Genomic DNA, 27,601 nt, shown 5'->3' on the forward strand with positions numbered 1-27,601 from the left:
CAAACTTTTTGGACTGTGGATCACGTTAACATGTTTTATGCACCACTATATACCCTGATGAGCAGCTCCTGGTTGGAAACACTAAAAAGGTGATAGGTTTCGGAGGACAGCTTACCTCAGCCTCAGCCTGCAGCTTGGGAACCGCTGCTTCAGACCCTCAGAATGGCTGGCATCTCAATATTGCGCAAGACATATCACAACTTCATCACAGTGTGGCTCAGGACTGGTCCACACAGCAGAGACAGTGATACATCGCTATTTCCTAAAAACTTGTTTGGGCAGCCCCCACGCTTGTAATAACTACATCAATTATTTTAACCATTCATGAGTGATCTTTACAGTAGTCCTTCACTGGTTCCTGTTCTTCAAATACTGCAGTGAATTTTATTGCAGCAAACCAGAGAGATTAGACCCAACATCTGTTTAAAACTGAAACGTTTGCATATAACACCACGTCGAGAGCCCAGACACTGCAGGGTAATACTACCTGCCAACCTTGCGCTTTTCAAGAGGAGAGGAGAAACTCACTCTGTGCGCCAAAGCCTCCCATCTTTCTCATGCCCGTTTTCTCCTCCCCTGCCTGCCCCTTTGTGGCACTCAAAAAGTGCAGCCAGCTCCTCTCGCTTTACGCTGAAGGACAGGAGGGGAAGGAAGCAACCTGAATACATACTGGGGAGGAAGGAGAGAGAAAGACCCGCTGAGGACCTGTGCTGATGTCTCTTGGTACCCTTTTAGCCCTTCAACGCTGATCAGAGCTGCTGTTCTGCACCCCCAGGCAGCAGATCCATGCCAAAGTGCTCTGACAGGGAAGTGCTATCGCAAGTCCCAGGGGGACTAAATAGCTCATGAAGTTAACCCACCCGCCTAAGCTGTCTCCAGCAGCAGTCCCATAATCAAACTGTCCTCACCGCACTGCCAAATTTATGGTCTCCTACACTTTTATTGGATTTTTATCACTCTGCAGTGAAAATAGTGACCTCCCTGCGACTGTTTAGGTTTGTCACGTGTGTGCTACACGTTCCCCTGTGACAGCCTAGAGCCGACCCTGGGGGCCTGGCCTTGGCTCACTGAGACCTGCTGACCCTCAGGGTTGAGCCTGTTCCCAACTGGGGCCTGTGCAATCACCCGTGGATGTCTTTAGGCTTTGCTCCCGGCTCTTTTCATCTGCTCCCCTGAAAGTTGCAGCATTAACAGTTACATGAGGTGGGAGATAACAGGACCACCCCCATACCACTGTGCAATGAAGCCTCGTTTCAGTAGGGAAAGACCAAACTTTCCCAACCAGAGGCATCACCTGGCTTTTCCAGTTTCCCCATCCTGCCCCTGCCTCCACACACAGCGGGTGCTGCCATGCAACGGAGATTGCTTGGTGGAAGTCTTGGGATGCCGATGTTTTCATCGTCCCCTGAATCTTCCAAAGTTGGCTACAGATCAGCTCAGTTTGCACGATCAAAAACAAAAGGAAACAAAATAACCCCAATCCAAACCAATTCAAACAAAAAACCCAACAATCCAAGGATGGGGACAACATCCAACTCTCTCTTTTCTTTTTTTCAAACGTAACAACCAAAGCTCCAGACTATACAAGCCCATTCACTGGGGGTTTCCAAACAACTCATCAAGTTCTTGTATCCACTCATCCCCTGGTCCGCTCTTAATGATGGAGTCCACAAGGTCTGCACCCTCTGCTAAGCTGGAGAATGACCCCCCTGCTCCATCACTACTGTAGTTGTAAGACATGTCCTGAGTGGGATTCCGCTCATAGGCCTGGCCTTGGCTGCTCTGAGCAAAGTTACCACCTGGAATTTGCTGCGTCGGAGGCTGACTAAAGCCAGACATTGCGGGGACCCCTTGGCTTATTGCAGGCATCACCATTGGCCGGGCCTGGCTGGCTCCTTGTTGCCCAGGTAGTGGTTGCAGCAACTGTCTTCCCATCGCTGGGTTCAGGGGTCTTACTGTTCCGCTCGTGTCCACAACTGTCTGATTAAGCCCCTGCGGGAAATGTTGCTTGGACAGCCGTGGCTGCCCAGACTGCATCGGGTACGTTGTGCCATTATTGAAGGGCCCCATTTCACTGCTAGTCCTTCCAGGTAGACCTTGTAAGCCTCGCTGCTGCCAGTTTTGTGTTCCTTGAGGGACAGTCCCCATCAGGTTTTGAAGTCGTGGTGCTTGTGGCCGGGGTAAGACCTGGCCCACAGGTCCTTTCATCTGCTGCTGATGCTGGGAAAGAGCAGAGTTTACCAGCATGTTTTGACCAAAATTGCCAACCATTCCCACTGCTTGTCCAGAGGCAGGCTGCCTCGTTCCCTGGCCGGCATTATGTGCCATGTTCATGCCACTTTGGTTTGGGTGCTGCAACATTTGGCTCATCCCTGTGCTCATACTGTACATTCCTGGCTGGCTGGAAGAGGCGTTGCTGTAAGGAGCCATGCCCATGTCTGACTGGCCTGCGGTCGTGGGCAGTGTGCTGGGGTTCTGGGAAGGACCCATTGCCATCATACTTGCGCTCTGGGCCATCATTCGGGATGTCCTCATGCTCTGGAGTGCTGCTTGGTTTCTCACGGCTGCTATATCCTGGGGAGAACCTACACCAAAAAGGGAAGAAGGTAAGAAAAAAGCACAGTCCCGTAAATCTTAATTAACACATCTTTGCACAAGAGAGAATCTGTAGGAGCCTTCTGCATCACAGTGGGATTTCAGATTGCTGTGCTTTCTGAGCAAATAGATTATTGTTTCACGTGAAGGTCAGCCGAGAGCCAGAAGGTTACCCAATCTTGGCAGAGGTGTTTGCTGCCCAATGTTAGCTGCACTTCAGAGACTGTGTTCCCCACCTCCCTCACGCTGCAGCCTCTGTCCTGACCCACCAAGTCCCCTCTCCTTGAAGGTGAGAGTCAATACAGCTCGAGCGTTACCCTAAACAGGAATTGCTGATCGTGTTATGTATTCGATTGGCGAAGCGGGACACCATTCAGCAGAGAATACCATCGATGCAGACGAGCAGCCTAATTTCCCTTAAGGCCTAAAATGAGGCTGCTAAGGTCAAAAGGCCAATGATTTACTCACTAAGTAATTCTCAATTATGAAAATTTTGGGATGTGTACCCAAAGGAATTCATGGCTTTAGGTTCTTGAAGAATCGAGGCAACACTGTTGCATGCGCGATGCATGATTACAGCCGTGGTTGCCTCCCTGATAATAACATACTGAGGTAGCTAAGCTACAAAACCATGGGACCTGCAAGGCCAAAATACCTTTCTCTTACTTCGCTGGGACCAGGAATGAAATTTTTAGAAGCGACCTGGGAGTCAAAGTCCCCTTTCAAAAGTCAATGTGAGTCTTTCTTTTTGTGTGTACTTTTTTCCCCCTGGGATCAGCGACAATGGGCACCCTCCTCCATGGAAAAAAAAATTAGTCCCTAAGACTTCACGGTTGCAACCGCAGTGTGGTTCAGTAGCACTTATCTTCTTCAGAGAAGCCTAATTCAGCTTCTAGCAAGCAAATGAGAAAGCTTCCACTGGCCGCCTTCAATGGCAGCAAAGCAGCTGAACTTCAGTTTACCATTCCAAGCTCTCTTTTAAATATCTCCATTGTCTTTCAAAAGTAAGCCTTGAAAATGGAAATGTCAGGCTCAGAAGGCCAATCAATTTTTTAATAGCTCAGGAGGCATAAATGAATGGATTTTCTATATCATTGTTACTGATTAAGTCTATGGAAAGAAGAAAAATTGTTTTTTGTGGACATTTAAAGCAGGGAGAGTGTATTAGTGAATCGATATTATAAGCACATTTTACTCCACCTTAGGCCAGTGATGGGAAACCAGAAAATCCTAACCTTGTTAAATTCCATACCGTGGCAGGTAACTGAACCATGCTTCTGTCTTCCTTTCAGGGGTGGGGGGAGCTATTGATTTCTGGGAAGCCAATATGCTTCTGTATTTACTACCTTTATTTAAAAACAATTACCGTAGCTCTGATTACGCCATGAGTTCATTGTGGTTTTGAGTCACTACCATACCGAACTAAATAAAATACTCTGCAGGTAAAGCTCCAAGAGTATGGGGCACACAGTTACTCCCAGCTGAAACATTATTAAGCGCAAGACATAAATATAAAACGGTTGCTTTAAGAGTCATAAACTGTACAACAAAATCAGAATGTTCTTAAATCAGCCCTCCATGTTGTGCCTCGGTGGCAGACAACACACCTGAGCATCTGTAGAGAATAAAGAATATCGGGCCCTCTTATTTACGTTGGCTTGGTTTCCGTGACAGGTATGAATAAAGGAAGCGTCATCCCTGTCGTTTCGCACACATGATGCATAGGATGGCTACGTCTCCATTTTGCTGCAGCAGGATAAGCTTCTGGAGGATGCTTTTAGCTTAACTCTCCAACATGCAGATAAATGAAACATTTTGCAGCATGAAGAGAGACCATCTGGATCTCACTTGCACAGGGCAAATGTAGTGGCAGCTTCTACTTTATCTATGTTATCAATTAAACTGGTTTCTTAATGATCGGCACTGGGGTCTCCTCGAATTTTCTTGATTTAGATCACCTCCTTCTTCCATGATTAGAAGCCGTCTCTTTTTGCTATGGTTCCAGCAAGTGCTTAAGTGTACCGATAACGATAAAATTTAATGCATCTTTAGCTTTTTTTTTTATTTGAAAACGGCAGTTGAAAGCCTCCAAAGGAGACACTACCAGCAAGTGGTTCACATATGACTTTTGTGAACTACTGTGCTCGTTAAGAGGCAAGAGTTCAGACAAGAAGTAGTTAAAAGAGAGATTCAGCAGATCTTAAGATTTTGGGCCACCTTCTGGTCTCCCTTACACATAACCTACTGCACTTGATTACATTCTTGTGACTAAATAGGAAAAATGGTGAAATACTTATATTTAAATTAGCTCATCGATGAAAATTAATTCCTTGCTCTGTCAGATTAGCCTAAACTCTCTTCTGCATTTCTTTTAAATAACACGTATGAAGGCAAGGTTTCAAAAAAGCATTAATGGAGAAAGATTTTACATGTGGCGGTGCACACACATATATTTTGATTTTTGCAAATGAATTATTGGGAAAAAATTCAGTTCATATAGAATTTATGCTGCCTGAGATAAGAATGAGCAGGCGACTATAGAAAGAGCCACCCTGATAGATACCAGCAGACGATTTGACTGTCTGTTCCCCTCCCGCGTACGAGACCTGCAATATGCTTGCCTCCCTGGTTTGCTGTTGCAGCTACATGACACTATCATGAATATATAGGACAAGTGCACCTTCATTTCATGTCTATTTAGAATCCATGGTTAGTGAAGACATTCAGCTGATGCTTTTTAGCTCAGAACTAACTTCTTTTCCTAAGCCAAAATGATTGTCCTTACATTCTTCAGTTACCTGTGAGCACATTGAAATAACACTTGGGTTTTTTTGAGAACACTAAAAAAATATCCATTTTTGTCTCACATATTTCACTGTTTCCCACACCTGACATTTATCAGACACTTCTTCAGATGAAGATGACCTCTCTGAAATTCCCTGCTCATCAAATTAGATAAAGTGGGGAATGAAGAGGAGTAAAACCAAGATGCAGTGAGAGACACTAGCTGGAAAAAAAAAAGCATAATGACAGTGGAGGCAAATAAGATAAAACGATAGAATCCAGATGTCACAGAGGCAAAACAAATGTCAAATAAAAAACGCAGCTTTTGCTAAGGGGAGCAGAAAGGAAATTAGAAACTTAACTAAATACGCAAAGCTGGGTGTTCCCCTTTGGTAAAATATGCGGGGTGTGCAACTGCCCGACTTCCTATTCTGGCACACTGTTTAAACCCTGGTCTTCACAAAACGCATGAACTTTCACGTGCCCACTGCAGGGGCATACGTTGACTCAATATAGGAAAAAGAATTTGACTTTTACCTTGGAACTGATTGACCTGTTGCACCGGATACGGGCTCCGCTGCTGCTGCAGATGCTGCCGAGGCAAATGTGACTGCTGCTGCAACTGCTGAAAATGAATGAGGGAAAGAAAGCAGAAGAGAAGAAGATGATTAATTAATCAGTGAGCTGAGAAAGGGGCTGGTGGCAAAAGCGCTGCAGCAGAACTGCAGCGTTTCTTATCTAGCAAGCTGTTCTGGAGAGACAAGCGGAGTCATTTGAAGAGTCCTCCTGAGAGCACTCAGCACGTGGACTCCTTTCGGTTCAAAAAGGAATAAGCACTGAGGCTAACATCATCTCTCCTTACTCACAACCACTTCATCTCGACCTCTGCAGTGCGAACTTAACCATCTTCAGGCTGAAAGGAGAGGGAGGGATACGAGATAACTTGGCTTACCTAAGGGCTGAGGGAAACTGCAGCTGCCCCCAGCCCTGCCAAGGTCTAGAGGTTTGCGGTCCTGGCACAAGACTTCCCTCCACCTCTGCACTCAAAGCACTGGGCTGCGAGGAGTACTGCATCCACCCCGCAGCGCTGCGGCCTGGGACCATTCTCTAGCCAAAATGCAACGGCTACTAAGGCACGTTTCCTCTTGTGCTTCAGCGAATGACATTTGGGGAGCAAGCGATTGCAAAACGCCTCCCTCCCTTGATCCAGCCCACCAGCCCAGCTCCTCTGGGGTTACTTGCTATGAACACTCGTGCATCTAAAACAGAATCAAGGGCTAGTAATAAAAACAGAGAGTGTGTTTCACAGGATCACAGAACGGTCAGGGTTGGAAGGGACCTCTAGAGATCATCTAGTCCAACCCCCCTGCCAGAGCAGGGTCACCTACAGCAGGTTGCACAGGACGGCGTCCAGGTGGGTTTTGAATGTCTCCAGAGTGGGAGACTCCCCCACCTCTCTGGGCAGCCTGTGCCAGTGCTCTGCCACCCTCAAAGTAAAGAAGTCCCTCCTCATGTTTAGATGGAACTTCCTATGTTCAAGTTTGTGCCCGTTACCTCTTGTCCTATCACCGGGCACCACTGAAAAAAGACTGTTCCCATCCTCCTGGCACCCCCCTTTAAGGATTTATAAGTATTGATAAGATCCCCCCTCAGTCATCTTTTCCCTAGACTGAAAGTACCAGCACCGGCTCCAGGCTCCGGTGCAGCAGTTCCCCACCGCCACTGCGAGAGGCGGTTTTACCGTTCTCCTGCTTCAGTTTCTGCTTCCTCCCTTGATGCTGCCTCTCCCTTGCACTAACACAGTTGCTCGTACCACTACGTGATAAACCAGATTAAGGAATTGATCAGGGTAAATACTAAATTTTTTCTTTGCTAGGCTACTTTTAACCTACATCAATTCTTTGTCCCAGGTCACTGCACAGCTGTATTTAACTTTTGCCAGTGCAAGACCATAGTCAGAGGTAGGGGAGAGGACCAGCAATGGAGTAAACGCACCATAAGATACCAGGTTAAGAACTAACTTTTCCAATGTCTATAATCCATGTGTCTGTCAAGCCCACCGCTAGGAAAGTGGGTAATATTTGCCAAGCTAATGGCAGGACTGAGACAGAGGCCTCTTCTTTGATAACCATTGCTGAAATACCATGATATAAGCGACAAAGAGTGAATTCCCAATTGTAGAAGGAAGGACTGGTGTTGCACTCTCTCCAGTGCTCATGCTCTGGTACCAACACGTACTGCAGCACCTGAGATGAACAGATACTGTACCTGCTCCGCTAGGATCTGCTGCTGCTGCTGCCTTTGCTCTCTTAGAAACTGTTGTTTCTGCTGCTCTATTACGTGGAGCTGGGCTCTCTGCTCAATCAGCATCTGCTTCATGATGGCCGCTTGAGGTTGGTTTCCCAGGAATGGACCCCCAGAGCTTGTGCCTGTGACCACGCTGCTGGAGCCCGGTGGGACAGAAGGCTGCATAGGCCCTGTGGTCCGAGATAATCCCACTTGATGCTGCTCCTGTGCAAAGAGAGAGAGAAAGCCTCGTTACTCGGGGTGCTCCATAGGCAAGGGAAATTATGGCTCATTACCAAGAAACATTGAGTCTGTGGGTGAAGACTGGAGCTTGAAGAAAGTAAGAGTCCTTGGAAAGATGCTCGTGGCTTGTGAGTGAGCCATGGGCTGTTCCCCACAGGGAGCAGGTGGCAGGTTCCTCTTCTCTCCTGGAGTTCAAAGCCCCCTCAGATAAAGCAAGAGCACTTCACAATTCATTAATAATAAAATACTAAAGCTGTGTATTAGATTTATTTTCATTCAGGATATGTAACTTCAGAGTCATGTTTTTCCAAAGTTTTCCTCCCTCACCACGGAGACAAGAAATATCTTTTCTCTCCATTTCCCTTTCTCCAGAACGGCAATTTCACACAGTCCTTTGGACTGAGGAGACAAGGTTTTAGGCGCGCACAACGAATAGGGGGAGCTGGCAGCATTCATTCCGCCTGTATTGCACTAGAATCTCAGGATTAAACCACATAATGTGTTTGCTTAAGATATCCACCCTGCAGCAATGAATCATGGAATGTTTAGGTTGGAAGGGTCCTTGAAGATCATCGAGTTCCAACCCCCCTGCCATGGGCAGGGACACCTCCCACCAGACCAGGTTGCTCCAAGCCCCATCCAGCCTGGTCTTGAACGCCTCCAGGGATAGGGCATCCACAGCTTCTCTGGGCAACCTGTTCCAGTGCCTCACCACCCTCACACTAAAGAATTTCTTCTGGATATCTAGTCTAAATCGACCCTCTTGCAGCTTAAAACCATTACCCCTTGGTACTATCACTACACTCCCTGATAAAGAGTCCCTCCCCATCCTTCTTGTAGGCCCCCTTTAGGTACTGGAAGGGGATATAAAGTCTCCCCGGAGCCTTCTCTTCTCCAGACAGAACAATCCCAGCTCTCCCAGCCTGTCTCCGTAGGACCAAACGCGTGTAGCTGGAAGGATGCAGAGCACGTGATGCCACAGACACCTTTCTCCTAAAACCACCCGCTTTCTCTTTAATGTTTCCCATCCAATTTGGTGCCGTTTAGCCCTGGGAAAACGAAGCGATGGAAGACCGGGGAATAAATCTCACCCCCTCCTCTCTCCGCCGGTCCCCCACCAGCCACCAGCCGGGGGGCTGCGAGGGAGCGCTCCCAGCATCCCGCCGCTCTCCCGGGGCTTTTACCCCAGCCCCGGGTCCCCCCCCTACCCCGGCTCCTCCGGTCCTGCCCGGGGAGGCCGCGGCCACCGGCAGGTGTCGCTGGCCGCCCGCCACCCGGCGGGACACCGGCACGGCACGGCCCGGCGGGACCGACCGCTCCCCGCTGCGGGAGAGGGGGGCCGGGGGGCGACGGGACCCCCCCTTCTCCTGCAGGCAGGGAGGGAGCGAACGTGGGGCGGCGGGGAGAGTTCGCGGGGGGGTGTGGGAGGATGTCTGCGGTGGTACCCAGAGCGGCCCCGGAGCGGGGGGGGGGGTCCCTCGGACCCCCCCGGGAGCAATCAGCAGCGCGGCGGCGGGAGGCTCTCCCGCTGCCAGGGGAAAACGAAGCTTCAAACAACCCGGTGCCTCCCTGCGGCACCACCGTGCTCGAAGACAGATCACAGAATCGTAGAATTGTCTTAGGTTGGAAGGGATCTTTAAGATCATCGAGTTCAACTATCAACCTAACACTGCCAAAACCACCACTAAACTGTGTCCCTCAGCACCAGCTAGGGCCCAATTAAAAAAAAAAAATAAAAATTCATAGAATCATGGAATGGTTTAGGTTGGAAGGGTCCTTGAAGATCATCAAGTTCCAACCCCCCTGCCATAGGCAGGGACACCTCCCACCAGACCAGGTTGCTCCAAGCCCCATCCAGCCTGGCCTTGAACACCTCCAGGGATGGGGCATCCACAGCTCCTCTGGGCAACCTGTGCCAGTGCCTCACTACCCTCAAAGCAAAAATTTTCTTCCTAACATCTAATCCAGATCTCCCCTCTTCCACTTTGAAGCCATTCCCCCTCGTCCTATCACTACATGCCCTTGTAAAAACTCCCCATCTTTCTTGTAGGCCCCCTTTAGGTACTGGAAGGCTGCTATAAGGTCTCCCCGGAGCCTTCTCTTTTCCAGGCTGAACAACCCCAACTCTCTCAGCCTCTCCTCACAGGAGAGGTGCTCCAGCCCTCGGATCATCTTTGTGGCCCTCCTCTGGACCTGCTCCAACAGGTCCATGTCTTTCTTATGTTGGGGGCTCCAGAGAATTTGGGGGTTTGGTTACAAAGCAGCAGCTACAGCACTGTTTCCCCAGTCTTTATTCCAGGTACTCCTTGTTGTAAAAGAGCCTAAGGATTTTCTCTTCTCTCCCACCTACCTTCCACATGATCGCACTTGAGCACCTCGCCCCCCCCCCACCCCCCCCCACCCCATGTGTCACCCCTGCGACAGGGCAGCACTGCTCTGTGTCCCGGAGGAGGAACCGCAGCAGGGACTTGCCCTGGGTCACGCTCGCAGCCAGCGTGGCAGACCCCGAGCCCCAAGATCTGGCACCCCTCGCTGCAGGACTGCCTCTTCACGCTCTGCCCTGCCTCGGCACCCCTTACACCCGCCACTGGGCTGCCTGCCCTCACCGTCCCGCACCCCGTTCTCCACACCCCAGCCTGGGACGCACCAGGACTGCCTGGTGAGGAAAAAAGGAGTAACGCTGTGGTTAGCTCAGGCTGGCTTCCCATAAGACAAAAACCTGTGCAAGAGCTGCTCCGCAGGGCAGGACCACCTTCTATCAAGCGTTGGGAAAGCCACTAGCACCTACTGGCTTGTAGGTGCTCTTCACCTCTGCGGGGCTAAGCAAGCCAGAGTAAGTGCTGCAGAGTGCTGCTTGCTTTACAGGACCCGCCTTAACGTTTGCTGGTTGGAACCTCTTTAAATTGTTTTATAGAGATGGGTACTCATTCAAAAACACCGACTCGATAGAAAGGACCTGTATCACGTTAGGATCCTTTGTGCAAAGCTTTCCAGGGTGAGGTTTAGATTCATCTGCTTCGTTGATGGTTTGAGTTATGTCAATTACTGGGTGATTTGGAACGTATGGAAAAGTAATCTTATGACACCCACCCCAACCCAGGCAGTGAAAGGGTTAAAACCAATGCTTGAGTGTAGCCTGAGAAATTAGGATCAGCCTTTCTGCATGAAGGTCAGGTTTTCAAGGACCCTTCTGAGGAAATAACAAGAAAATACAATTTGTCCACATCTCTACTTTGCACAGATATTCCCTGAAGGGCTCCCTGCTGCAAGGCAGCTCTCCGATATTTAGCTTCTCTCTCTTTTTAACATCTGCCCTGGTTTGAAAGTTCCCTCCCCGCTCCACTTTCCGCTTCTCCCCGGGTTCCTGTCTCATGCTGCACTTCACAACCTGGTCAAGCGTGGTCCCTGCCTGCAGCAGGGTCAGGGCGAGGGCTGCGGCAGATGCTGGGGCTTCCCCAAGCCAGGGTGAGGGAAACGCACCCGCTAACCACCCCATAGCTGCTCTTGCACCCAAGCCCTTCCACCCACCCCGTTGCTTTGGGGGGGACACGGACCTCAGCTGTCTCAAGCAGAGCTGAGGGTAAAGGCTTTTTCCTACTACTCCCCTGGCCCTCCCCCTACTTCTGATGAAGTCATCACGTTACAGATTGCATAACCGATGCACAGGACTATCTTGTGTTATACTGGGAGACGGGCCAACTGCTTCCATTTATAGACAAAAGCAATGCCACGCTGCCAAATAATGGAGCCTTTGCTGCAGCCACTACAAGGAAAAAAGAAAAAGGGGGAAAGGGAGGGGGAACCCAGGAGCCAGAGGGCATGCTGTGAAGTGACATCACTTGGAGCATCCTCCGCTGAGCCTCCATGCACAGCTGCCTTTGGTGCTGCAGCCCAAGTCCTCCCTGAATCGCCTTCAAAACAACCCTGTTACAGAACTACTGTCCTGGCTCTTACTCACGCACTGGTACCGCGGAGGGACACACTCACCCCACGGTAATGCCGCAGAAGGCACTGTATTCTGTACCATATTACGTTGTAAGTTAATTCCAGAGTTTAAAAAGGAAGAAAGCTTTGAAAGGAGCCCCACCAGCTGACATGAGCCCTGTGCGCTGTGCAGCAGCTGGAGGAAATACAAAAATTAGCAGCACAAAGGTGTTACTTCCATTTGCCATTTCAAGGTATAAGGGTTTACCTACTCATAGTGAAAACTTCCTGTTTCCAGTTTTAATGACAGGCTTAAAGCCAGGCCTTCTCCATCAAGCTGGAACACCACCCTCCCGCCCGGAATATTTCTTCTCCTTTCCATTTTTTTTGGACAAAGCTCTTCCCAACCTATGATGAAAGGCCCTGCTGACATCACCAGGAGCAGCCCTGGGTTATGTGTCCCACAAACCAGAGCACAGCCCAGGCAAAAGGTCTCTACAGGCAGGAAAATGCTCCCTGGCGCCTGGGAGCAGAGCTCTCTAGCAAGAGCATCTCTGCAGCCCGGCACTGATGGTGATAACCTCTGATGGGGGTTGTACAGCCCTGCCCGGTCCTGGCAGCGGTGCGGGGCCACGTGGGCTTCTGGGTGGCTTCAGCTACCCAGCCACGGGTGTGCGCACACTGGAGGTCCAGCACGGAGGTGAAACCTGGAAGTGGGCTGGGGGGTATGCGCGTGCGGCTGGGAGGTGGTGATGAAACACTGGGCTCTACGCGGCTGCCTCTGACAAACCATGCCCGCCCCAAGCCCACAAGCAGTGTCGCCACAGGAGCTGAGCACAATCGAGCGACTCAGGCTAAGTGCAGCGCTTACACAGTTACAGAGTGCCAAAACCAAACTACCGCAAGCTTCACCGACATCGCTCTTTGCTCCCGCGCTGCCTGCCAGCTGCCTCGTCCTCCTACTGCGCCCTGAGCCTTCCTTCCCCTACACCTCCTCCTCCTCATTCCCTGCCGTCCGGTTCTCCCTATTCCCTCTGCCCTGCCTCTGCGTTTTCCTTTCTCCACCGCTGCCTCTTCACTCGCCAGACACCCTCCTGGCTGCACATCACCTCTGCAGCTGACGGCACTGGTACCCAGCGGCCCGTGCCCACAGCCTGACTCACCCGCTGACTCAGGCTGCCACCGCTCCGCAGGGATCCCCGGGGATCCGCAGAAGCAAAGGGACAACCCAGCTCCACGCATGGGCACATGCATACTTGGGTGCCCTGTATGGGTGTAGGCACGTAGCCCCTGAAAAGGGTGACAGGGTGTCCTGGAACGGGAAACACATCCTGTCTCTCATCAGCCGGTTACATCTGGGAAGATGGTACAGCGTGACTTTTTGATTTTTCACTCTGGCTATTTTCACCAACACTCAAAGCCACTGTGTGCTACTCGCAGGCTGCAAACAGCTCTCTCCTGATAACGAGGGCTCGTGCAGAATTAGACGCACTCCAGTCAGGTACAGGGAAGCTGCAGCCCCGCCACGACGTCCTCACCGAGGGGCAGGCGAAGCCAAGTGGACGGTTACGTGATGGGAGACGGCGCCAAAGCCCCTTCCCCTGACTCGGCCGTGCCGCAGAGCGAGTTCAAACGCACGCGTTGGCCCCGGCTAATCCCCCCAGGGACCCTGCCGGGACCCCTCCAGCCTCAGCCACCCGCTTTTAAAGCTGACCAGGGACGGAATCGAGTGCTTTGGCCCCCAGGTATTGAAAGAGCCGAGCTGCCGTTCGCGGAGCCAAAAAAAAGAGCCACAATTTCCAAACGGTCAGCATAACATGTCGGGACAGGTTTGTATAGTTGCAGAGCAACTGAACTTTTGTAGGGATCCGGCTCTTAGTTAACGCCTACATGGGAGTCGCCCTCTGTGGATAATCTGATCCTTGGTTAAGCTACAGGAGGATAAATCCCTTGTCCTCCCAGCGTATTTCCAGGGAACTACCGGAGTGAGGGGACCCCCTGCAGGAGTTCAGAGGTGATGTGTGCGCATATATGCGCAGTTGCGCACAGTAAACATAAGTGACTTTAAAAAGAGAACAAAGGGGAGTGGAAAATGTGTTTCCCTTTTTGTCTCAAATCTTATATGCCTCTTACCATGCAGTGATTTTTTCCTTCTGTATGGCATTCAATTTCCCAACTACAGCTAAAAGCAATCATGGAATTTGCTTCAGAACAAGCAGAACAACCACCAGCTGATGCCCCGAGAGCAGCCGGGTGCAGGTAAGCCCAGGCAGGGACCGGCCGAGCCTACTCATCGTCCCTCTGTGTAGGGCCTGACGACCCTTGGACATGGTGAGCCAGCCCTGCTTCTGCTGAAAGCCAGGGGAGCAGAACGGGACCCCAGGGAAAAGGAGGCCGATCCAGGCAACTGCTGGCAGAAACGGACGGAGGATGGGTACTCCACATCTGGGAAAAAAAAAACGTTTCCCGGAAAGCTGAGGGAAGCAGAGGCTTGAAAGCAGGGTCGGAATGTGCAAAACGGACAATCAGACGTGAGCCTGCTGTGACGTTCTGTGGGATGTGAACTAATGCAATCCCTGAATATACAAAGAGCGGACGAGCAAATAGAAGCCAGGAGGTGGCTTATCCTGCATACTGCATTAGAAGAACGATACTAGGCAAATGTATACAATCAGACGTCTACATTTTAGAGTCAGCGCAGAAAAAGAAGACACAGAAATGATTTGAGGGAGAAAGTGTCTGCCAGTGAGTGACTTAAAGGGCTCAATCCCTTTAGCTTACCACAAAGAAAACTGAGAGATGCTTTGACCATGGCATATAAAAATGCCTTCACGAGGGAAGAAATCCTTTAGAGAGCTCTTTCATCTGGTGAAGAACGCAAAACCAGCTACGAGGGCTGGAAGCTGAAGACAGATTCAAATCAGTAAGAAGAATCAGATTTCTACACTATGATTTCATTACCCGTCAGAAATGGCAGATCTCCACGTTTTGATGTCTTCAAGGATGACAGCCTTTCTGGGTAAACACAACTTAGTGGTGCGATTGAACGGGCTGCGATGCACAAGATGGAACAGCGCCATGTGCCCTTAGCCCCGCACGGCTCTGAGCTGCGGCTCCCTGGGCACCCGCAGGGGCAACTGGCCCTCCGGCACCAGGCTGGTGCTAACCTGACAAGGCACTACGCCTTTATCGTGGGGCTCTTGGGTACTGCACGCGTGCCTGTTATGTTAAAAAAGTGTATATGTTAAAAAAAGGGGGGGTCTCCAATCTATTACTGGGACCAAAAGTACTACTCCGGTTCCATATACTATGTCACAGTAAAACATCATCTCTACCCGGTATTTTCAGAGCAGCCTGAAAGCACATTCCTATATTCCCCCCCTCCCGAAATATTTCTACGAAATTCCTGGTAATATTGTTACTTATTGGATCTGGCAGGGATCTTAATCTCTCTCTCTAAAGCAGGCTGCCCAAAGCAAAGCCACCTTTCGCAGAATGGTACCATCTGACACACTACGGGAATTGCAAATCCAGTCATTTCAGACTGTTGGGTTTGGGTTTTTTTTTTGTTTTATTTTCCCTTGAAAGAGCCGGCGTACAGGACGAAGGGGCCGAATATGCCGGTTTACACTGTGCAGCGCAGATTGCTTCACCTATTCCCTCTGTCATCCAGTCTCCGGGAGGGGCTACAGACCCCTCCGCTCTCCCCGGGCCCCCGGTTGCCATGGTCTTTCAGAGAGTATCTGAGCCAACAAGATCCCTCTGACGTTTGACAGCAGACCTCTGCATGCAGCCAATTTGTTTTCCTTTCACCTCCCTTCGCCCGCATCTCTCCTCCCTGTGTTTTCCATACAGTTTATTCTTTCCACAGAACAAACAGGCTCTGCCAGACTATTACTTCTAAGTGTATTTTTTCGTTCATCAGAGGGACTAATTTCTTCATTTCTGGTGACCAAGTAGATAACAAAGGGTTCTAAAACCATCAACTGTTTTCCTAATGCCATTTAAAAGCTAAAGACCGTCAGAAGTTTGTGTCAAAGACCACGAGGCAGAAAGGGTCGTGGTTTTTTTACCGGCTGGCACCAGAAGTCCCGCCACCCCGAGCGCCCACTTCTGCTTCAGCACAGTGGTTTGATTCCACAAATCCCCAGCAGCGCCGGTGGGATTCAGAAATGCAGCGTTTCAACAGAATGGTATTGAACTTCAACCAGCCTAATTAAAGCCGGCTCATTTCCTCTTTTACAAGTAACAGCTCTGGCGTTTTCTGCCCTCCCCCAGGAAAGAAACCTTCTGCAGGGGGAAATCGCTCCTGCTTTTCAGTTTTGTTTATCCTCGAGTTTCACCGGCTAGTTCCAAGGTACAGAGCGTCAGGATATAGGGGTTGGGTTTGTGCGCTGTGGAAGAACCGTTCGTTTATCTCAAATAACTAGTTGCCCTGTAATTGCAATTTTTTTTACGGGTCTTATTATTTTTAGGAGGAAAAAGTGAACCAGCCCAAATTAAACCCGAAATAGCCTCTTACATACATCTCTTAAAAAAGGGGGGAGAAACAAGTATACAAATATGAAAATAGTTGTGAAGTATAAAATTAAGGTGAGCTCTTCTTGTTTGCTCTAACGAGTTACGAGTCCTGGCTCAAGCAGAGTCTCTTGGCAAGGCTATGGTTATCACCACCTACTACCCGCTCGGTCACCTACGGGACGTGAACCTTGCGCTCCTGGGCAAGTCCCCGTGGATGTGCCCATACACGCTGTGTGTGGCAAGGGCTAGTGACTGTGCCACCAGCTGGCCCGGAGGCGCTGAGACCTGAGCAGGGACAGAATCCTCTGGCAGGTCTGAAAGGCAGCCGGGGACGATGCTGATGCTCCCACCCATCCCCTGCACCACGCTTCCTCCCGCTCTGCAGCCTCACCTGGCTCTTGCGCCGGTGTTCACACTCCAGTGAAACGGTATTTTACATAATTTCCTTGCAGGAGTGAACTACTGGGGTTTAATCAAGCCATTAATTTGACCGGCAGTGGGAAGGGCTGCACAGACAAGTTCCTACGAGGCAAACTCAGGTGTGGTTTCACGGCGCATCGGTTACTCAGAGGTGACTCCCACGTAGGGCTCCCACCCCGTAGGAGCATGGAGCAGCACTCCTTTCCTTGAGGAGCAGCCGCCGGGCATCAGCATCTCGGGGCAAGAGGTCTGAGAGGGCTGCTGCCACAAAACCAGCCCTGAAGTGGCCTCTTGGCTCCCTCTCTGCAGCCGTGGCCTCCAACGCCTGCACCCGTGGCCGAGCTCCGGCCCGCGGGCAAGGAAGGAGGGCGAGGATCTGAAGAAACACCAAGCGCCCAACCTTGTATTTTACGCGTATTACGAAGGCTGTAATTACTCCCCTCAAAGAGTGCTGCGTGAAGCCGGTGCCATCATGGCGTTCCACAGCGCGCCCCAACCGCTCCAAAAGCCGGCAGCAGCCTTCGGGGACCAAAAGGCGGGAGGGAGAGAGTTGAAAAGGCGGTGGCCCATGCAACAAATAGCTTTTCCACACCCTTTCCCCGCTGCCTTCCACCACAGACGCAGCTGAGGGCTTCCAAAGGTATAAATGAGTCCGCTCCAGAGGAGCTGCGACTGCCCTCTCCGTGCCAGCTTGGCCCCATCTTCTCGAATACCCCGGAGCAGAGCGGAGCAAGAGCGGGATGTCACGGAGGTGGCGGGACCCTGAAGCCGGCGCCTGGTAGAAATTCTCCTACTGAAGGTTTTTAGCTTTAATCAGTGCCCCATTCGAGCCCACCCTAAAGCAGGAGGGAGGAAATCTGATGTGAAGCGTAAGGATAATCACGGCTAGAGAGCTCCCGGGAAAGGGGGAGAGAAGAAAAATGGAAGATGAAAGCGGGCAAATGGTTTAAACAAACAGTTGCACAGGGCCAATGAAAAAGGGGAACAGAGGGAAAAACGTCACAATAAAAATAAATGCTGTAAGAGAAAGAAAAGCTTCTAGCACACCCAGGGAAAAACGTGGGGCCTGGAAAAAGCAAAAGTACAAGGAAAAGATGCTCTAAATGGAGCTCTCTAGCAGCAAACACTAACCCATTACCAGGCAGCCCCTTCCCTTCTAATGGCCCGAGCCTGTACCACATTATCACCTCGTACCCCATGGAGTTTGCCGGGTGTTGAGGTATTTCACAGAGCCTGGCTCCAGCTCACGCCTGGCAGAAGCTGCCTGCAGTCTCCTGTGGACAATCGCAGAGTTTGGTTTGTTTTACTCTAGGTGCAATTTTGTTAAATTTCCCCTCGGTTGTTTTGTTTGAGCATAAACAAAAGGTATTTTTCACACTTAAGGGTCGGGGTGTTTTTGGTTTTTTCTGTTGTTTTTTTTTTCAGATCCTTTTCTCTGTGTCGTGATAAATGAAATCCCTTTCATTTTTAGAGATTCAAACTTGGCACTCGCGTGGCTCCTCAGCAAGCAGCATGTAATTTGCCAAGCCTGAAAGAATCCTGGCTGAGAAATAAACACAGTGGGCCATATGCTCTCCTTCCCATACGCAGAAGGCACCTTACCTCAAAAAATTGGGAAGAGCCTGCAATTGCCCCATGTCGTTGCTTCTGCCAAGGCAAAAAAAAAAAAAAAAAAATCCACAGGAACAATTTAGAGCAAAGGTTTGGGGTTCTCCAGAAAGCAGCCCTCTTTCTGCACGCCTCCAGGGACCTCCCCTGCACTGTCACTGAGTGTCACTGGCTTCTGGCCTGGCAGAAACGCGGTGAGGGGTCAGGGAGTGCGTATGCCACGTCCCTGGTGCTCACGGCAAAGCTGCGTTGTCTTTATCGGTAATTCCTGGCGCAATTTGCTTTGCAAGGGGAACGATCGGCAGGGCACATCTGTTCCTTTAATACTCCTCTTTTCTAGCTCATTCACATCGTGTCCTCATGGGAGGAAGATCACACACCAGAAGGACTCGGGTGAAGTGAGGTCTCCTCTCTTGCTCCATGCCCATAAGACACACACGCAGTACCTCAGTTTTCTGGTGGGCTCCGGCAGATGATGAGTATGACTGATAAGAGCGCCAAAGCAGACGCACGGTGCTTATGAGGAATGGTCATCTGTACGAATTCACGCATAAATTCCATCATCTACCCCTGTCTGACACCGACTTCAGAGAGTTGGAATAACTCTCTTGCTTTTGGTTGCGGGCGCTTGCCCGTGCAGCCTCTCTGCAGGTGGCATTTCAGTCTAAAATCGAGAGCCAAATGTTTCCAAAAGGTAGCCGGCAAGACCAAGGGAAGGGGTCTGCCACTTCAGCTGCCCAGCAAAACCGTATTATCTTTGCTGTGGTTTCGACTAACTAGCTGCCGATAAGCTGAGGCAGCTGGGATGGCACACCGGGTCTATGATTTCACGAGCTCGTTCTTTTAACATCCTTGAATCCAGGCTACCCAGATTACCTAGATCCAGTACTCGAAACTCTTGCGATTCTTCTTCCACCTTGGACGTGGTCTTTGTGTTTCCATTAGCCACCTGGCCTTTGTTTTGACAGTCAATCTTATTATATTAGCCCTAGTGAAAAATGAGACGAGGCATTCTGATTTGGGCTATGCCTAGAGGTTGCCTTTAACCTTGGCATGCTCTTTGCTGCATGGTCCCTCCCTGCAGGGAGGAACCTCCCTTCCTTCGCTGCATGGACCCTCCTCTGAGGTCTCCTTTATTTATGTGGCTAAGGAAAACTCCACTATCAAATTAATTTCTTTTGCAAGGCCTAACTCAGCTCAGCTTTTGGCAGCACCGACGCTACCCCTAGACTTCCAGATCTCTCAGCCATAGCTTCCTTTGCGGATCGAGCCCTTATTCACACCGTTTGAGGCTTTCTGGATATCCTTGATACCTTTTCTGAGACAATTACTTATCTCTTACGCTTTAAACTTCCTTTTTTTTTTTTTCCTTTTACTTCCTCCACACCATAAATGCTTTTTTGCCTCCTTCTATCCTGCCATCCTCCTAAGGCGTACGCGTGTTCACCAGCTTCACTAGCCCTCACAGCTGCAATCTCAGCTGCCTTTCTGTAGCCTTTGATGGACTTCTCAAGCCCTGCCTTTTCCTGCCTTCACTGGAGACAGGTCTTTGCACAGGATTGTCTTGATCTCTCCCCATGAGAGATTTAACAAAGCAAGACATGATCTCCCTCTCCCTCCTGCTTGCTTTCCTTCGCGTCCTGCCCGGCTCTCCCCTCCTGGCCACAGAGGCGGTGGCCTCATCAGTGGTCCCCAGCCCTTCTGCTTGTCCTGGTGACCTCACGGTGTCCTGTCTTCTCATCTCTCTTGCTCCCATCTGCCTCCTTTATATCTCGCTCTCCTCTTGCTCCTTCCTCTCACAGCACAAGCATGCTTTAAAAAAAATAAAATGAAATCCAAACAACCCTTGACTCCAAGCGACTCTCCAGCTCTCACCCGACCTCTCTTCTCACTGTCATCTCTAAGCTTATCGAGTGTGCTGCCTATGATTTATATGATTTAGGCTGAATTCAGTCTCCATCTCCAACACGGATTCTTTTCCAAACAGGCTTTCACTCCTCGCCTCTCACAGAACCCGGTGTCACAGCGTCTCTAATATCTTTTGTCTGGCCGCAGCTCCGCGCTGTTACGCCAGGCTCGCTGCCACAGCCTGTCAGCTCCTTCCGGCGCTGCTGACCGCACTCCTCTGGAAACCTGGAACTCCTTTCCCAGGGCTCCTACTCAACCTCAACACCTTCCGTTGCTTGCTCGGTGTTACTGGGACTAGTTCATCACTACTCACCCTCCCCACCTGCCACCATGCTGTGGGTCTGCGTCCCCATCCCTCGCCCCCTTTCCCTCTCACTCCTACCTCCGAGCAAGCTCACTCTCCGTATGCATTCAAGGACCTTCTCTACACCAGCAACTCACCGACCTACCTCTCTGTCCCCAGCCAGTTCCCGTCTGTTCTGACTAAATTCATACCCTGCCTCTGGGATCATCTCGTGGATATCTGTCAGCTTAAGCTCGAAGTAGGCTCTCATCCTGCTCCCTAGGTCTCCTTCTCCTTCCTGCTTCTTCAGTCCCCGTGGACACCACCATCGCTTGCCTGTCACTCAGCCCATAACCTGGTTGTCATCTTTGCCTCAATGCTCCCTGCCGAGTCCCTCGGCCAGGCTCCCATCGCCTCGCACCCCGACGGCTGCAACCTTCCCTTGCCTGCAGACAGCCAGAGTGCTGCCACCCAGGTCACTTTCTTTGCCTGTTACCTTGACTGTGCCATCTCCCTCTTTGCAACCCCCTCTCGGCTTCCCCCTTCTTTTGGGTTGCAGCCCCCTCCCTTGCTCTCAAATCCAGCTGCTGCCTAAGCCACCGCACGCATCACCCCTCATTAACTGCTGAGACTTTCCATCACCCCATCAAGACCCACTCTTTTCCACAGGTTACATTTTCGCTAGAAGTGCCTTCACGCTTCCTTTCCTGCTGGATTTCATTTTTTGGGAGGAGATTCTCGAAATCCTACAAATCTGACCCTGAACTCTGTCCCCAGTATAGTCCCATTTGTAGACTTTTGTGGGAATTGACGTCTCCACGATGTCCAGCAGTCTCTCCTGTTTCCTTGTACTCCCCGGTGTGTTTGTCTCCCTGGGTTATCTTACACTCAAGTTGGAAGTATTTGGGGGGAAGGAAATATATTTACATCCTGCATCTGCAGGGAGCCTGGCACAACGGGACTCCGAAACTGTGACTATGACTCAGAGGCGCTACCCACCATAGCGCAAGCAGTTACAAACCCAACTTAAACCTGCGTGCAGCTAACTACGCTATTTTATAGTCTGTAGATGCGAGAACACGGACATTTCAACGTGCCCTTGCTCCGCTGCTTCTTCTTTTAAAGGATGGAATATCAGGATGAGATATTTTACGCCAAAAAAAAGTCAGGAAATGCTAAGTTTTACATTTCCCACGGCGACTGTAACTCTGCCTTACATGGTAAGGCGCAAAGGTTATCGCCATATGCAATAACAGAGGATGCTGAACACGTGCAAAGTGACCAAATTACTGTCGTGACAGATAACCAGGTCTTTGAACTTCTGTGCAGGTAAAATCTTTGCCGCTTACTGGGCTTTTTAGCATTTATTTCTAGAAATCTGAAGTCCAACACCCTATAAATAAAAGTCAAAATTACGTTGTGTAGCAAGTAACCGGTCCCAGCAGTAGCTTGTAGCCCTCTTTGCAGAAACACGGCTAATGGCAACAAGAAATATTTCCATTACGTTATGAGCTCTGGTAGCTGTCAACTGAAGGAGGGATCTGCCGATCAGAGAAATCTGGGAAGACATCAGTGTGTCAGAGCAAGTGAAAAGACTTGACACAGAGGGCACATTTTTGTTGAGCAATTTGCATTAGCACTTCTGGACAAATTCTACATTTCACATGCAATTCACAAACCAACAGCAGCACTGCTAATTGGTGCAGTTGCCACTCAACTGCGGTGCCTTGTTTGAGCTATCACTAAACGTGAATGAAGACTACAGACTTTTTTTGAAAAAAAAAAAAAAAAAAAAAAAAAAAAAGCAGCAATTATTTTGCAGGCTTTGAGCTGGATTCCCCCTGCCCCCGCTTTCATCCTTATAATTTCATTATCTCAGTAACTTAAAAAGGACCTGGAACAGAAAAATGCAAACCTCAGAAAAGCCCTGTTGAAGTTATTAAGAAAAAAAACCCCAACTGTTTGCAAAGAATGACGCCCTTCATTAACATAACCGTTAGCCCTACCATCACCGTGAATTTGACGGTGTCCCAGAGTGCCAATGCAAAGCTACATGTTGACCTGAAAAAAATAACAGTAAGTGGCAGAGTACCGGTGACTCTGAGAATCCCAGCCACCAAACCAAGGCTGTGCTCTGCGCGGATCTAAAGTGCTGATGGGATGACAGAAGCTCTCTGCTTCCTCTTAGGTGGTATTAGAAGTTATTTAACCGAAAACAGGGCAGATCTCTCATCCATCATTCTTTATCCTTTGTAAAATCAAGTCTCTTGAGATAAGGAAAGAGCTTCCATACTGCAGCTTTCTATTACCGCGGCTCAAAATGCTCAGGCAGCTGCGGCTCAGCTGAAGGAAGGTTTGGCTGACTCCTTTTCATAAGTTGGGCGGCTATTTTTAGGCCATATTTCCTTTAGGCCCTTACAATGCAAAATCCAAAGGAGCTAATGGGATTGGCAGGTGCATAGATTATTGGTGACCTCCTCTAGCCAAACGTTCACATTTCCTTACTACATTTTTTTTTCATAATGTATAGTGAAAAAGGGAACAAGCTACAATTAGAGATTTTCCTAGCCAGCCTCGATACCTTTTATATTCAAATGCTCAATGAGAAACCAATGCAGAATAGCGACAGACAGAACAGCACAAGAGAAACTATACAGAAGCGCCTAGATCTAAATAAATCTAAACCTGAATATCTTGATTTTTAATGGAGTAGTTTGGTTGTGCCTCTACAGATGAATAGGCACCTGAAATGTACTTTCATTCTAACCCTGAATCAATCTTTCTGCAGCTGCAAGAATCCCATCCCCTTTCTTGCTTCCCTTGAGATCGCCTTGGCCCCATCCTACTACGGGTCCATCCTCACCGTTGTAGAAGTCGCTAGGAAAAACCACATCTTATCCATGGCTCCCAGCTGTGCGCTCCTCAGAAAGAACAAGAGAAACTAGAGTTAAGCTAGTGTAACTCCCAATCCTGACCACGAGCGGGTCTGAACCCTGGACACGGATGTCGTTTCATTTTCTGCAGCGAAGCACCAACCAGACTGTTGGGCAAACTCCTGTAATACATCTTTGTGGTGTAAATAACTCCGCTCGGGCTTCCTTCTGCCACACCCTCTGGGTTATAGACAGGGCGGTCACGTTTCAGTGACTAAATCCTGACTTGTACGCCCAGTTATTTTGAGTATGACTGCGCAGTCGTCTTGGAAACTGGTGCCACGTACACCCCCTGGCTCCCCAGGCTGCATCCGTGGTGTTCAGGGAAGCAGGGGCTGGCTGGGAGCTCGGTGTGTGCCCCGTCCCAAACACAGGGCGCCCAGCATCGCCTTTGCAGGGCTGCTCTAGAGGGAACTTCAGCCCAGCCGGGCTCTCCTCTCCTGGTCGCCCTCCCCGAGCATCCCTCCAGTATTCACCTGGTGAGGCAGGAAAACAGAGAGCCCCAGTGATATGGCGTTGCCTCCTTCCTTCCAGCTACTTTAGCCTTTGCCTGTATTAAAAGGCTTTGTCCAGAAAGCTGATACCTCAAACCCTTCACAAAGAAAGGCAAACGGTGCCTCTGTGAAACCACAGGCTGTACTTCCCAACAGTAGAGCCCCGCTCCAATTTACCAATGCACGGTGTGGCCGTCAGCTGTGACTCTACAAAAACTGCAGAAGATGTCTTTGGACCTCTTAATATCTTATTTCTGACATATGGAGGGACTGGGGAGTTTGCAGCTTCCCACCTGCTTAAATATAATTCACTACAAAACATCAAACAGATGCATTCAGCCCTTTGTAGACATATCATTACCTTATGTGTTCATGTAATGCACATCTGTAGCACATTGGCAGTACACCTAGTTAATGTGTGGGAGACTCCTAGGTTCAAAGCCTCCAGTGTTTCTTTTGTTCTCTAATGAATCCTTCTTTTGTTTAGCTCCCCCTCCCCCCTTAGGTTGTAGCTGTACCTCTGTCATTAGCATCTTAAAAATCTTTTCTTCCAAAACTACCTCCAACGCTGCAATAAGCTGGGAACATGCTAGGAAGCAGCTAAATGAATCATGATTCTTACTTAAGACAGGTTTAACAGGTCTGGGTCACTGTTTTCAGCAGCACTGTTGCTTAGTTAGCAAACTCGGTAATCAAATATTCCCCTAAAAACCAGGTGAGACTGTCGTGCCATATTCCAGCTGGTAAGCCAGGTTTGTAACGTTTCAAATAAAAGATGCATTCACGACTTCTAGGAGTGTCACAATTTTTGTGAGTCTCTGCAGACCCGCGTCTGCTTCTCCGAGTCCAAAAATCAAAAGCACCTCCACAGCAGCCCACTGAAAACGCTGAGCTGTATCCTTTGTGTGGAAACATTTTGTTGAAGTTTCACTGGGCTTCAGCCTAATGACCCCGAACCTGATTTGCTAGATATTATCCGTGAAAACACACAGGTAACACTGAGATGATCATCTGCAAGACAGACTGGCAACTGTGGTGTCCACCAGATTCACCGTCCCTCCCCAGCGCCGGCATCTTTCTGGGCTTCACCAAAAGGGACCAGCTACCAACAAGTTGTGGGAAACAAGTAGCAGGAGATGCTGATAAGGAAATGGTATCACAGGTAGGCACGGAGACAGAAAGACTTTACTCATGTTCCGACAGCCGTTTGTCAGCAAATGAAACGCAGTGGGGGGGTTTGCCTTTACAAAAATGCCAGGCTAATATTCATGGAGTTACTGTGCTTTCAGCGGGCTGACTCCCGTTCTTTCCAAAGTTGTCAAGGCTTTGTCCGAGCTGTCCAAGGCAGCTTAGGGACTGCTAGAGATGGCCAAGGGCCATCTCTGTGATGCGGGGAATTTCCTCTGTGAGAAACTCAGCGGCAGGGCAGGCAGGCCACACCACGGGCAGAAGCGTCAGGACTGCCAAGGGCTGTGCTGCTTACACCTCACGGACATCGCCGGCAACTCAACCGCTCTGCTCACGCCTCCACGCGCTGTCATCTGAATAACCGCGCACCCGAGTAAGATGCTTCGGCTTTATAAAAAAGCTTTGCGATCCTTAGCCGGCACGGCGATAGGTGCCTAACTTCCTCAGATGACTCCGAATTGTAATGGAATTGGCAGATTTCAGCATTCAGTTTGTTACCGCAAAAAAAAAAAAAAAAAAAAAATCAGCTCCTTAACAAGCACAACACATTAGCAATGTGTATTGTTGCCCTATACTCATCAATTAGCAGTATTATCTTTATTTAACTGTAAGTGGCATGTTTTCTTTGCTGGCTTCCTTCCAAAATCATCTGTTACTCTGAGCTGAGGTAGTAGGATGTGTTCTCACTGCTTACGATGAGACATTTCTCTCTTAAAAAGCATAAACACGCCACCACCTGAAGAATGGCGGAGTGACGATGCCCAGGAAAAAAAAAAAAAGACAACCGTAAATAAAACCCATTCTTCCTCTCCCCTGACTTGTCAGAAACAATCCTGCAGCAAACTCCAGCTCCTTTGGCTCACCACTAAAACCAGTAAAGACAGGAGGGCGAGGCAGAGCCCCGAGCATCCAAAAGCTGGTGGGAGAAGTGGTACGGGGAGCTCCTGGAGCGTCCCTGCCTTCCTGCTGTTCCTCCTCACAGCGGAGCGGGAACCCCTGTCCCGTAGCTCTCCACAGGGACCGTAAGTGCAGCGAGAGCCTCAGTTCAAGCTCACCTGGTAGCAACCTCCCTTCTGAAAACCGACCCAGCAAGCTCACACGGCTCCGCTGCCAATCCGCAGCTGCGGAAGAGGAAGGCCTGCTGCGTCTTCAGCAGGTGCCGGGCATGGACACCTCCGCTTACAAGAGGAAATGACTGCAGATTTACAATGGCGAAAGCAAGATAGGCAACCTGAAAGACTAATTAGCGTTTTCCCTCCCCTGAAAACATTCTCTTATGGCCCAAAAATACGTCCTACAGCTTACGTGAAATGAAGAGGAGCGCACTGACGGTTAATAAATAAAAAATCGTAATAAAATCACCTCTAAAAATTCAGGAAGCAAAGATATTCCCATTCCCAAGAAGAATCACTCCGAGCGTATGGCACCGGTTTGGCACTGGCACCCGAAAAAGAAACAAGCCAGTCTTGTGCGTCTCATTTATGTGTTTTTACTGCTATTTTCCCTCGCTAATCTTAGACCGCTTCAAAATTAATTTTCTCTCCTTTCTTCAAGGCTGTGGCCATGCCGACTAGTACAAACGAAAAGCCACAACGGTTTTCTGAAGCCAAAATCATTGTCCACGGGATGAAAACCTTCATCCAGGACGGACTCGGTAGTCAAAGCTGAGCGCAGTGGTGCAACGTAGGTCGTATGGTCTTTTCCTACGGCAACAGCAACAAGATTAGCGCAGAAAGAGGTCCAAAGATTATTCAAACGCCAAACCAACCTTAATTGCCTAATTAATTGAACTAGGCCCCACCTCCTCCGGCATAACTCGACCCGCTCAGCACTGGAAAAAACTCGTGTTGACACTGCCCTTGTTTGTTTGGCTGCGTGTCAGCCCGAGAGGGTATATTTAGCTTTAGCGCGCTTGCAGGATCGCATCTTGCAGCTCAACAGGAAATCTCTGGAGTCAGAGCTAAAGATATCACTGCACGCTCGGAAATTTACGGCCAGCTGTAAAAGTGGAGCTGTGGCGGTCAGAGCGCTCAACAGCCTTCTTTTTTTTAAAGGAGCGAGGAGGCTGAATTAAACACTTCACTGTACTGAGTTCATGGCAGGCAGGGTGCACCCGCCGAGCTTAAAATAGCAATAGAGGAGGCTCTTCTCTTGCTGGGATAATACTGAATTGATACATCCCATTCCCATTCCCAAGCTTGTGCTCGCGAGTAAGCGGGAGGGGGAGAAACGGGAGGAGGGAGAGCTGGGGACCGCAAGCATGGGAAGGGTTGCCGAAGGAGCACAGGGATCTCCTCCTCCTCCTCTGAAGCTTTCAGCTATTTTAACAGTTGCCAGGTCCTTTTCAAAAAAGCTAAATCATAAAAGAGAACACACATCCCACACAGGTTTTCTTTTCCGTTAAAAAAAAAAAT

The 27,601-nt window shown here is 49.7% G+C and overlaps 1 protein-coding gene across 1 annotated transcript in view; it reads right to left on the reverse strand.

Annotated features, from left to right (window-relative positions):
* Positions 1-1,593: 1,593 nt before the first annotated feature.
* Positions 1,594-27,601, reverse strand: part of MAML3 (mastermind like transcriptional coactivator 3) — a gene marked incomplete at its 3' end in the record, with an annotated part of 249,137 nt that continues 223,129 nt past the window's right edge. The window contains exons 3-5 of the mRNA XM_082482720.1: positions 7,648-7,890; positions 5,917-6,004; positions 1,594-2,585 (exon numbers count right to left, since the gene is read on the reverse strand). Of these exons, the coding sequence (XP_082338846.1) occupies positions 1,594-2,585; positions 5,917-6,004; positions 7,648-7,890 (1,323 nt within the window). The remainder of the gene's footprint in view (positions 2,586-5,916; positions 6,005-7,647; positions 7,891-27,601) is intronic.

The sequence above is a fragment of the Vanellus vanellus genome, assembly GCF_965231255.1.
Source record: "Vanellus vanellus genome assembly, chromosome: 4".
NCBI classification, from domain to species: Eukaryota; Metazoa; Chordata; class Aves; order Charadriiformes; family Charadriidae; genus Vanellus; species Vanellus vanellus.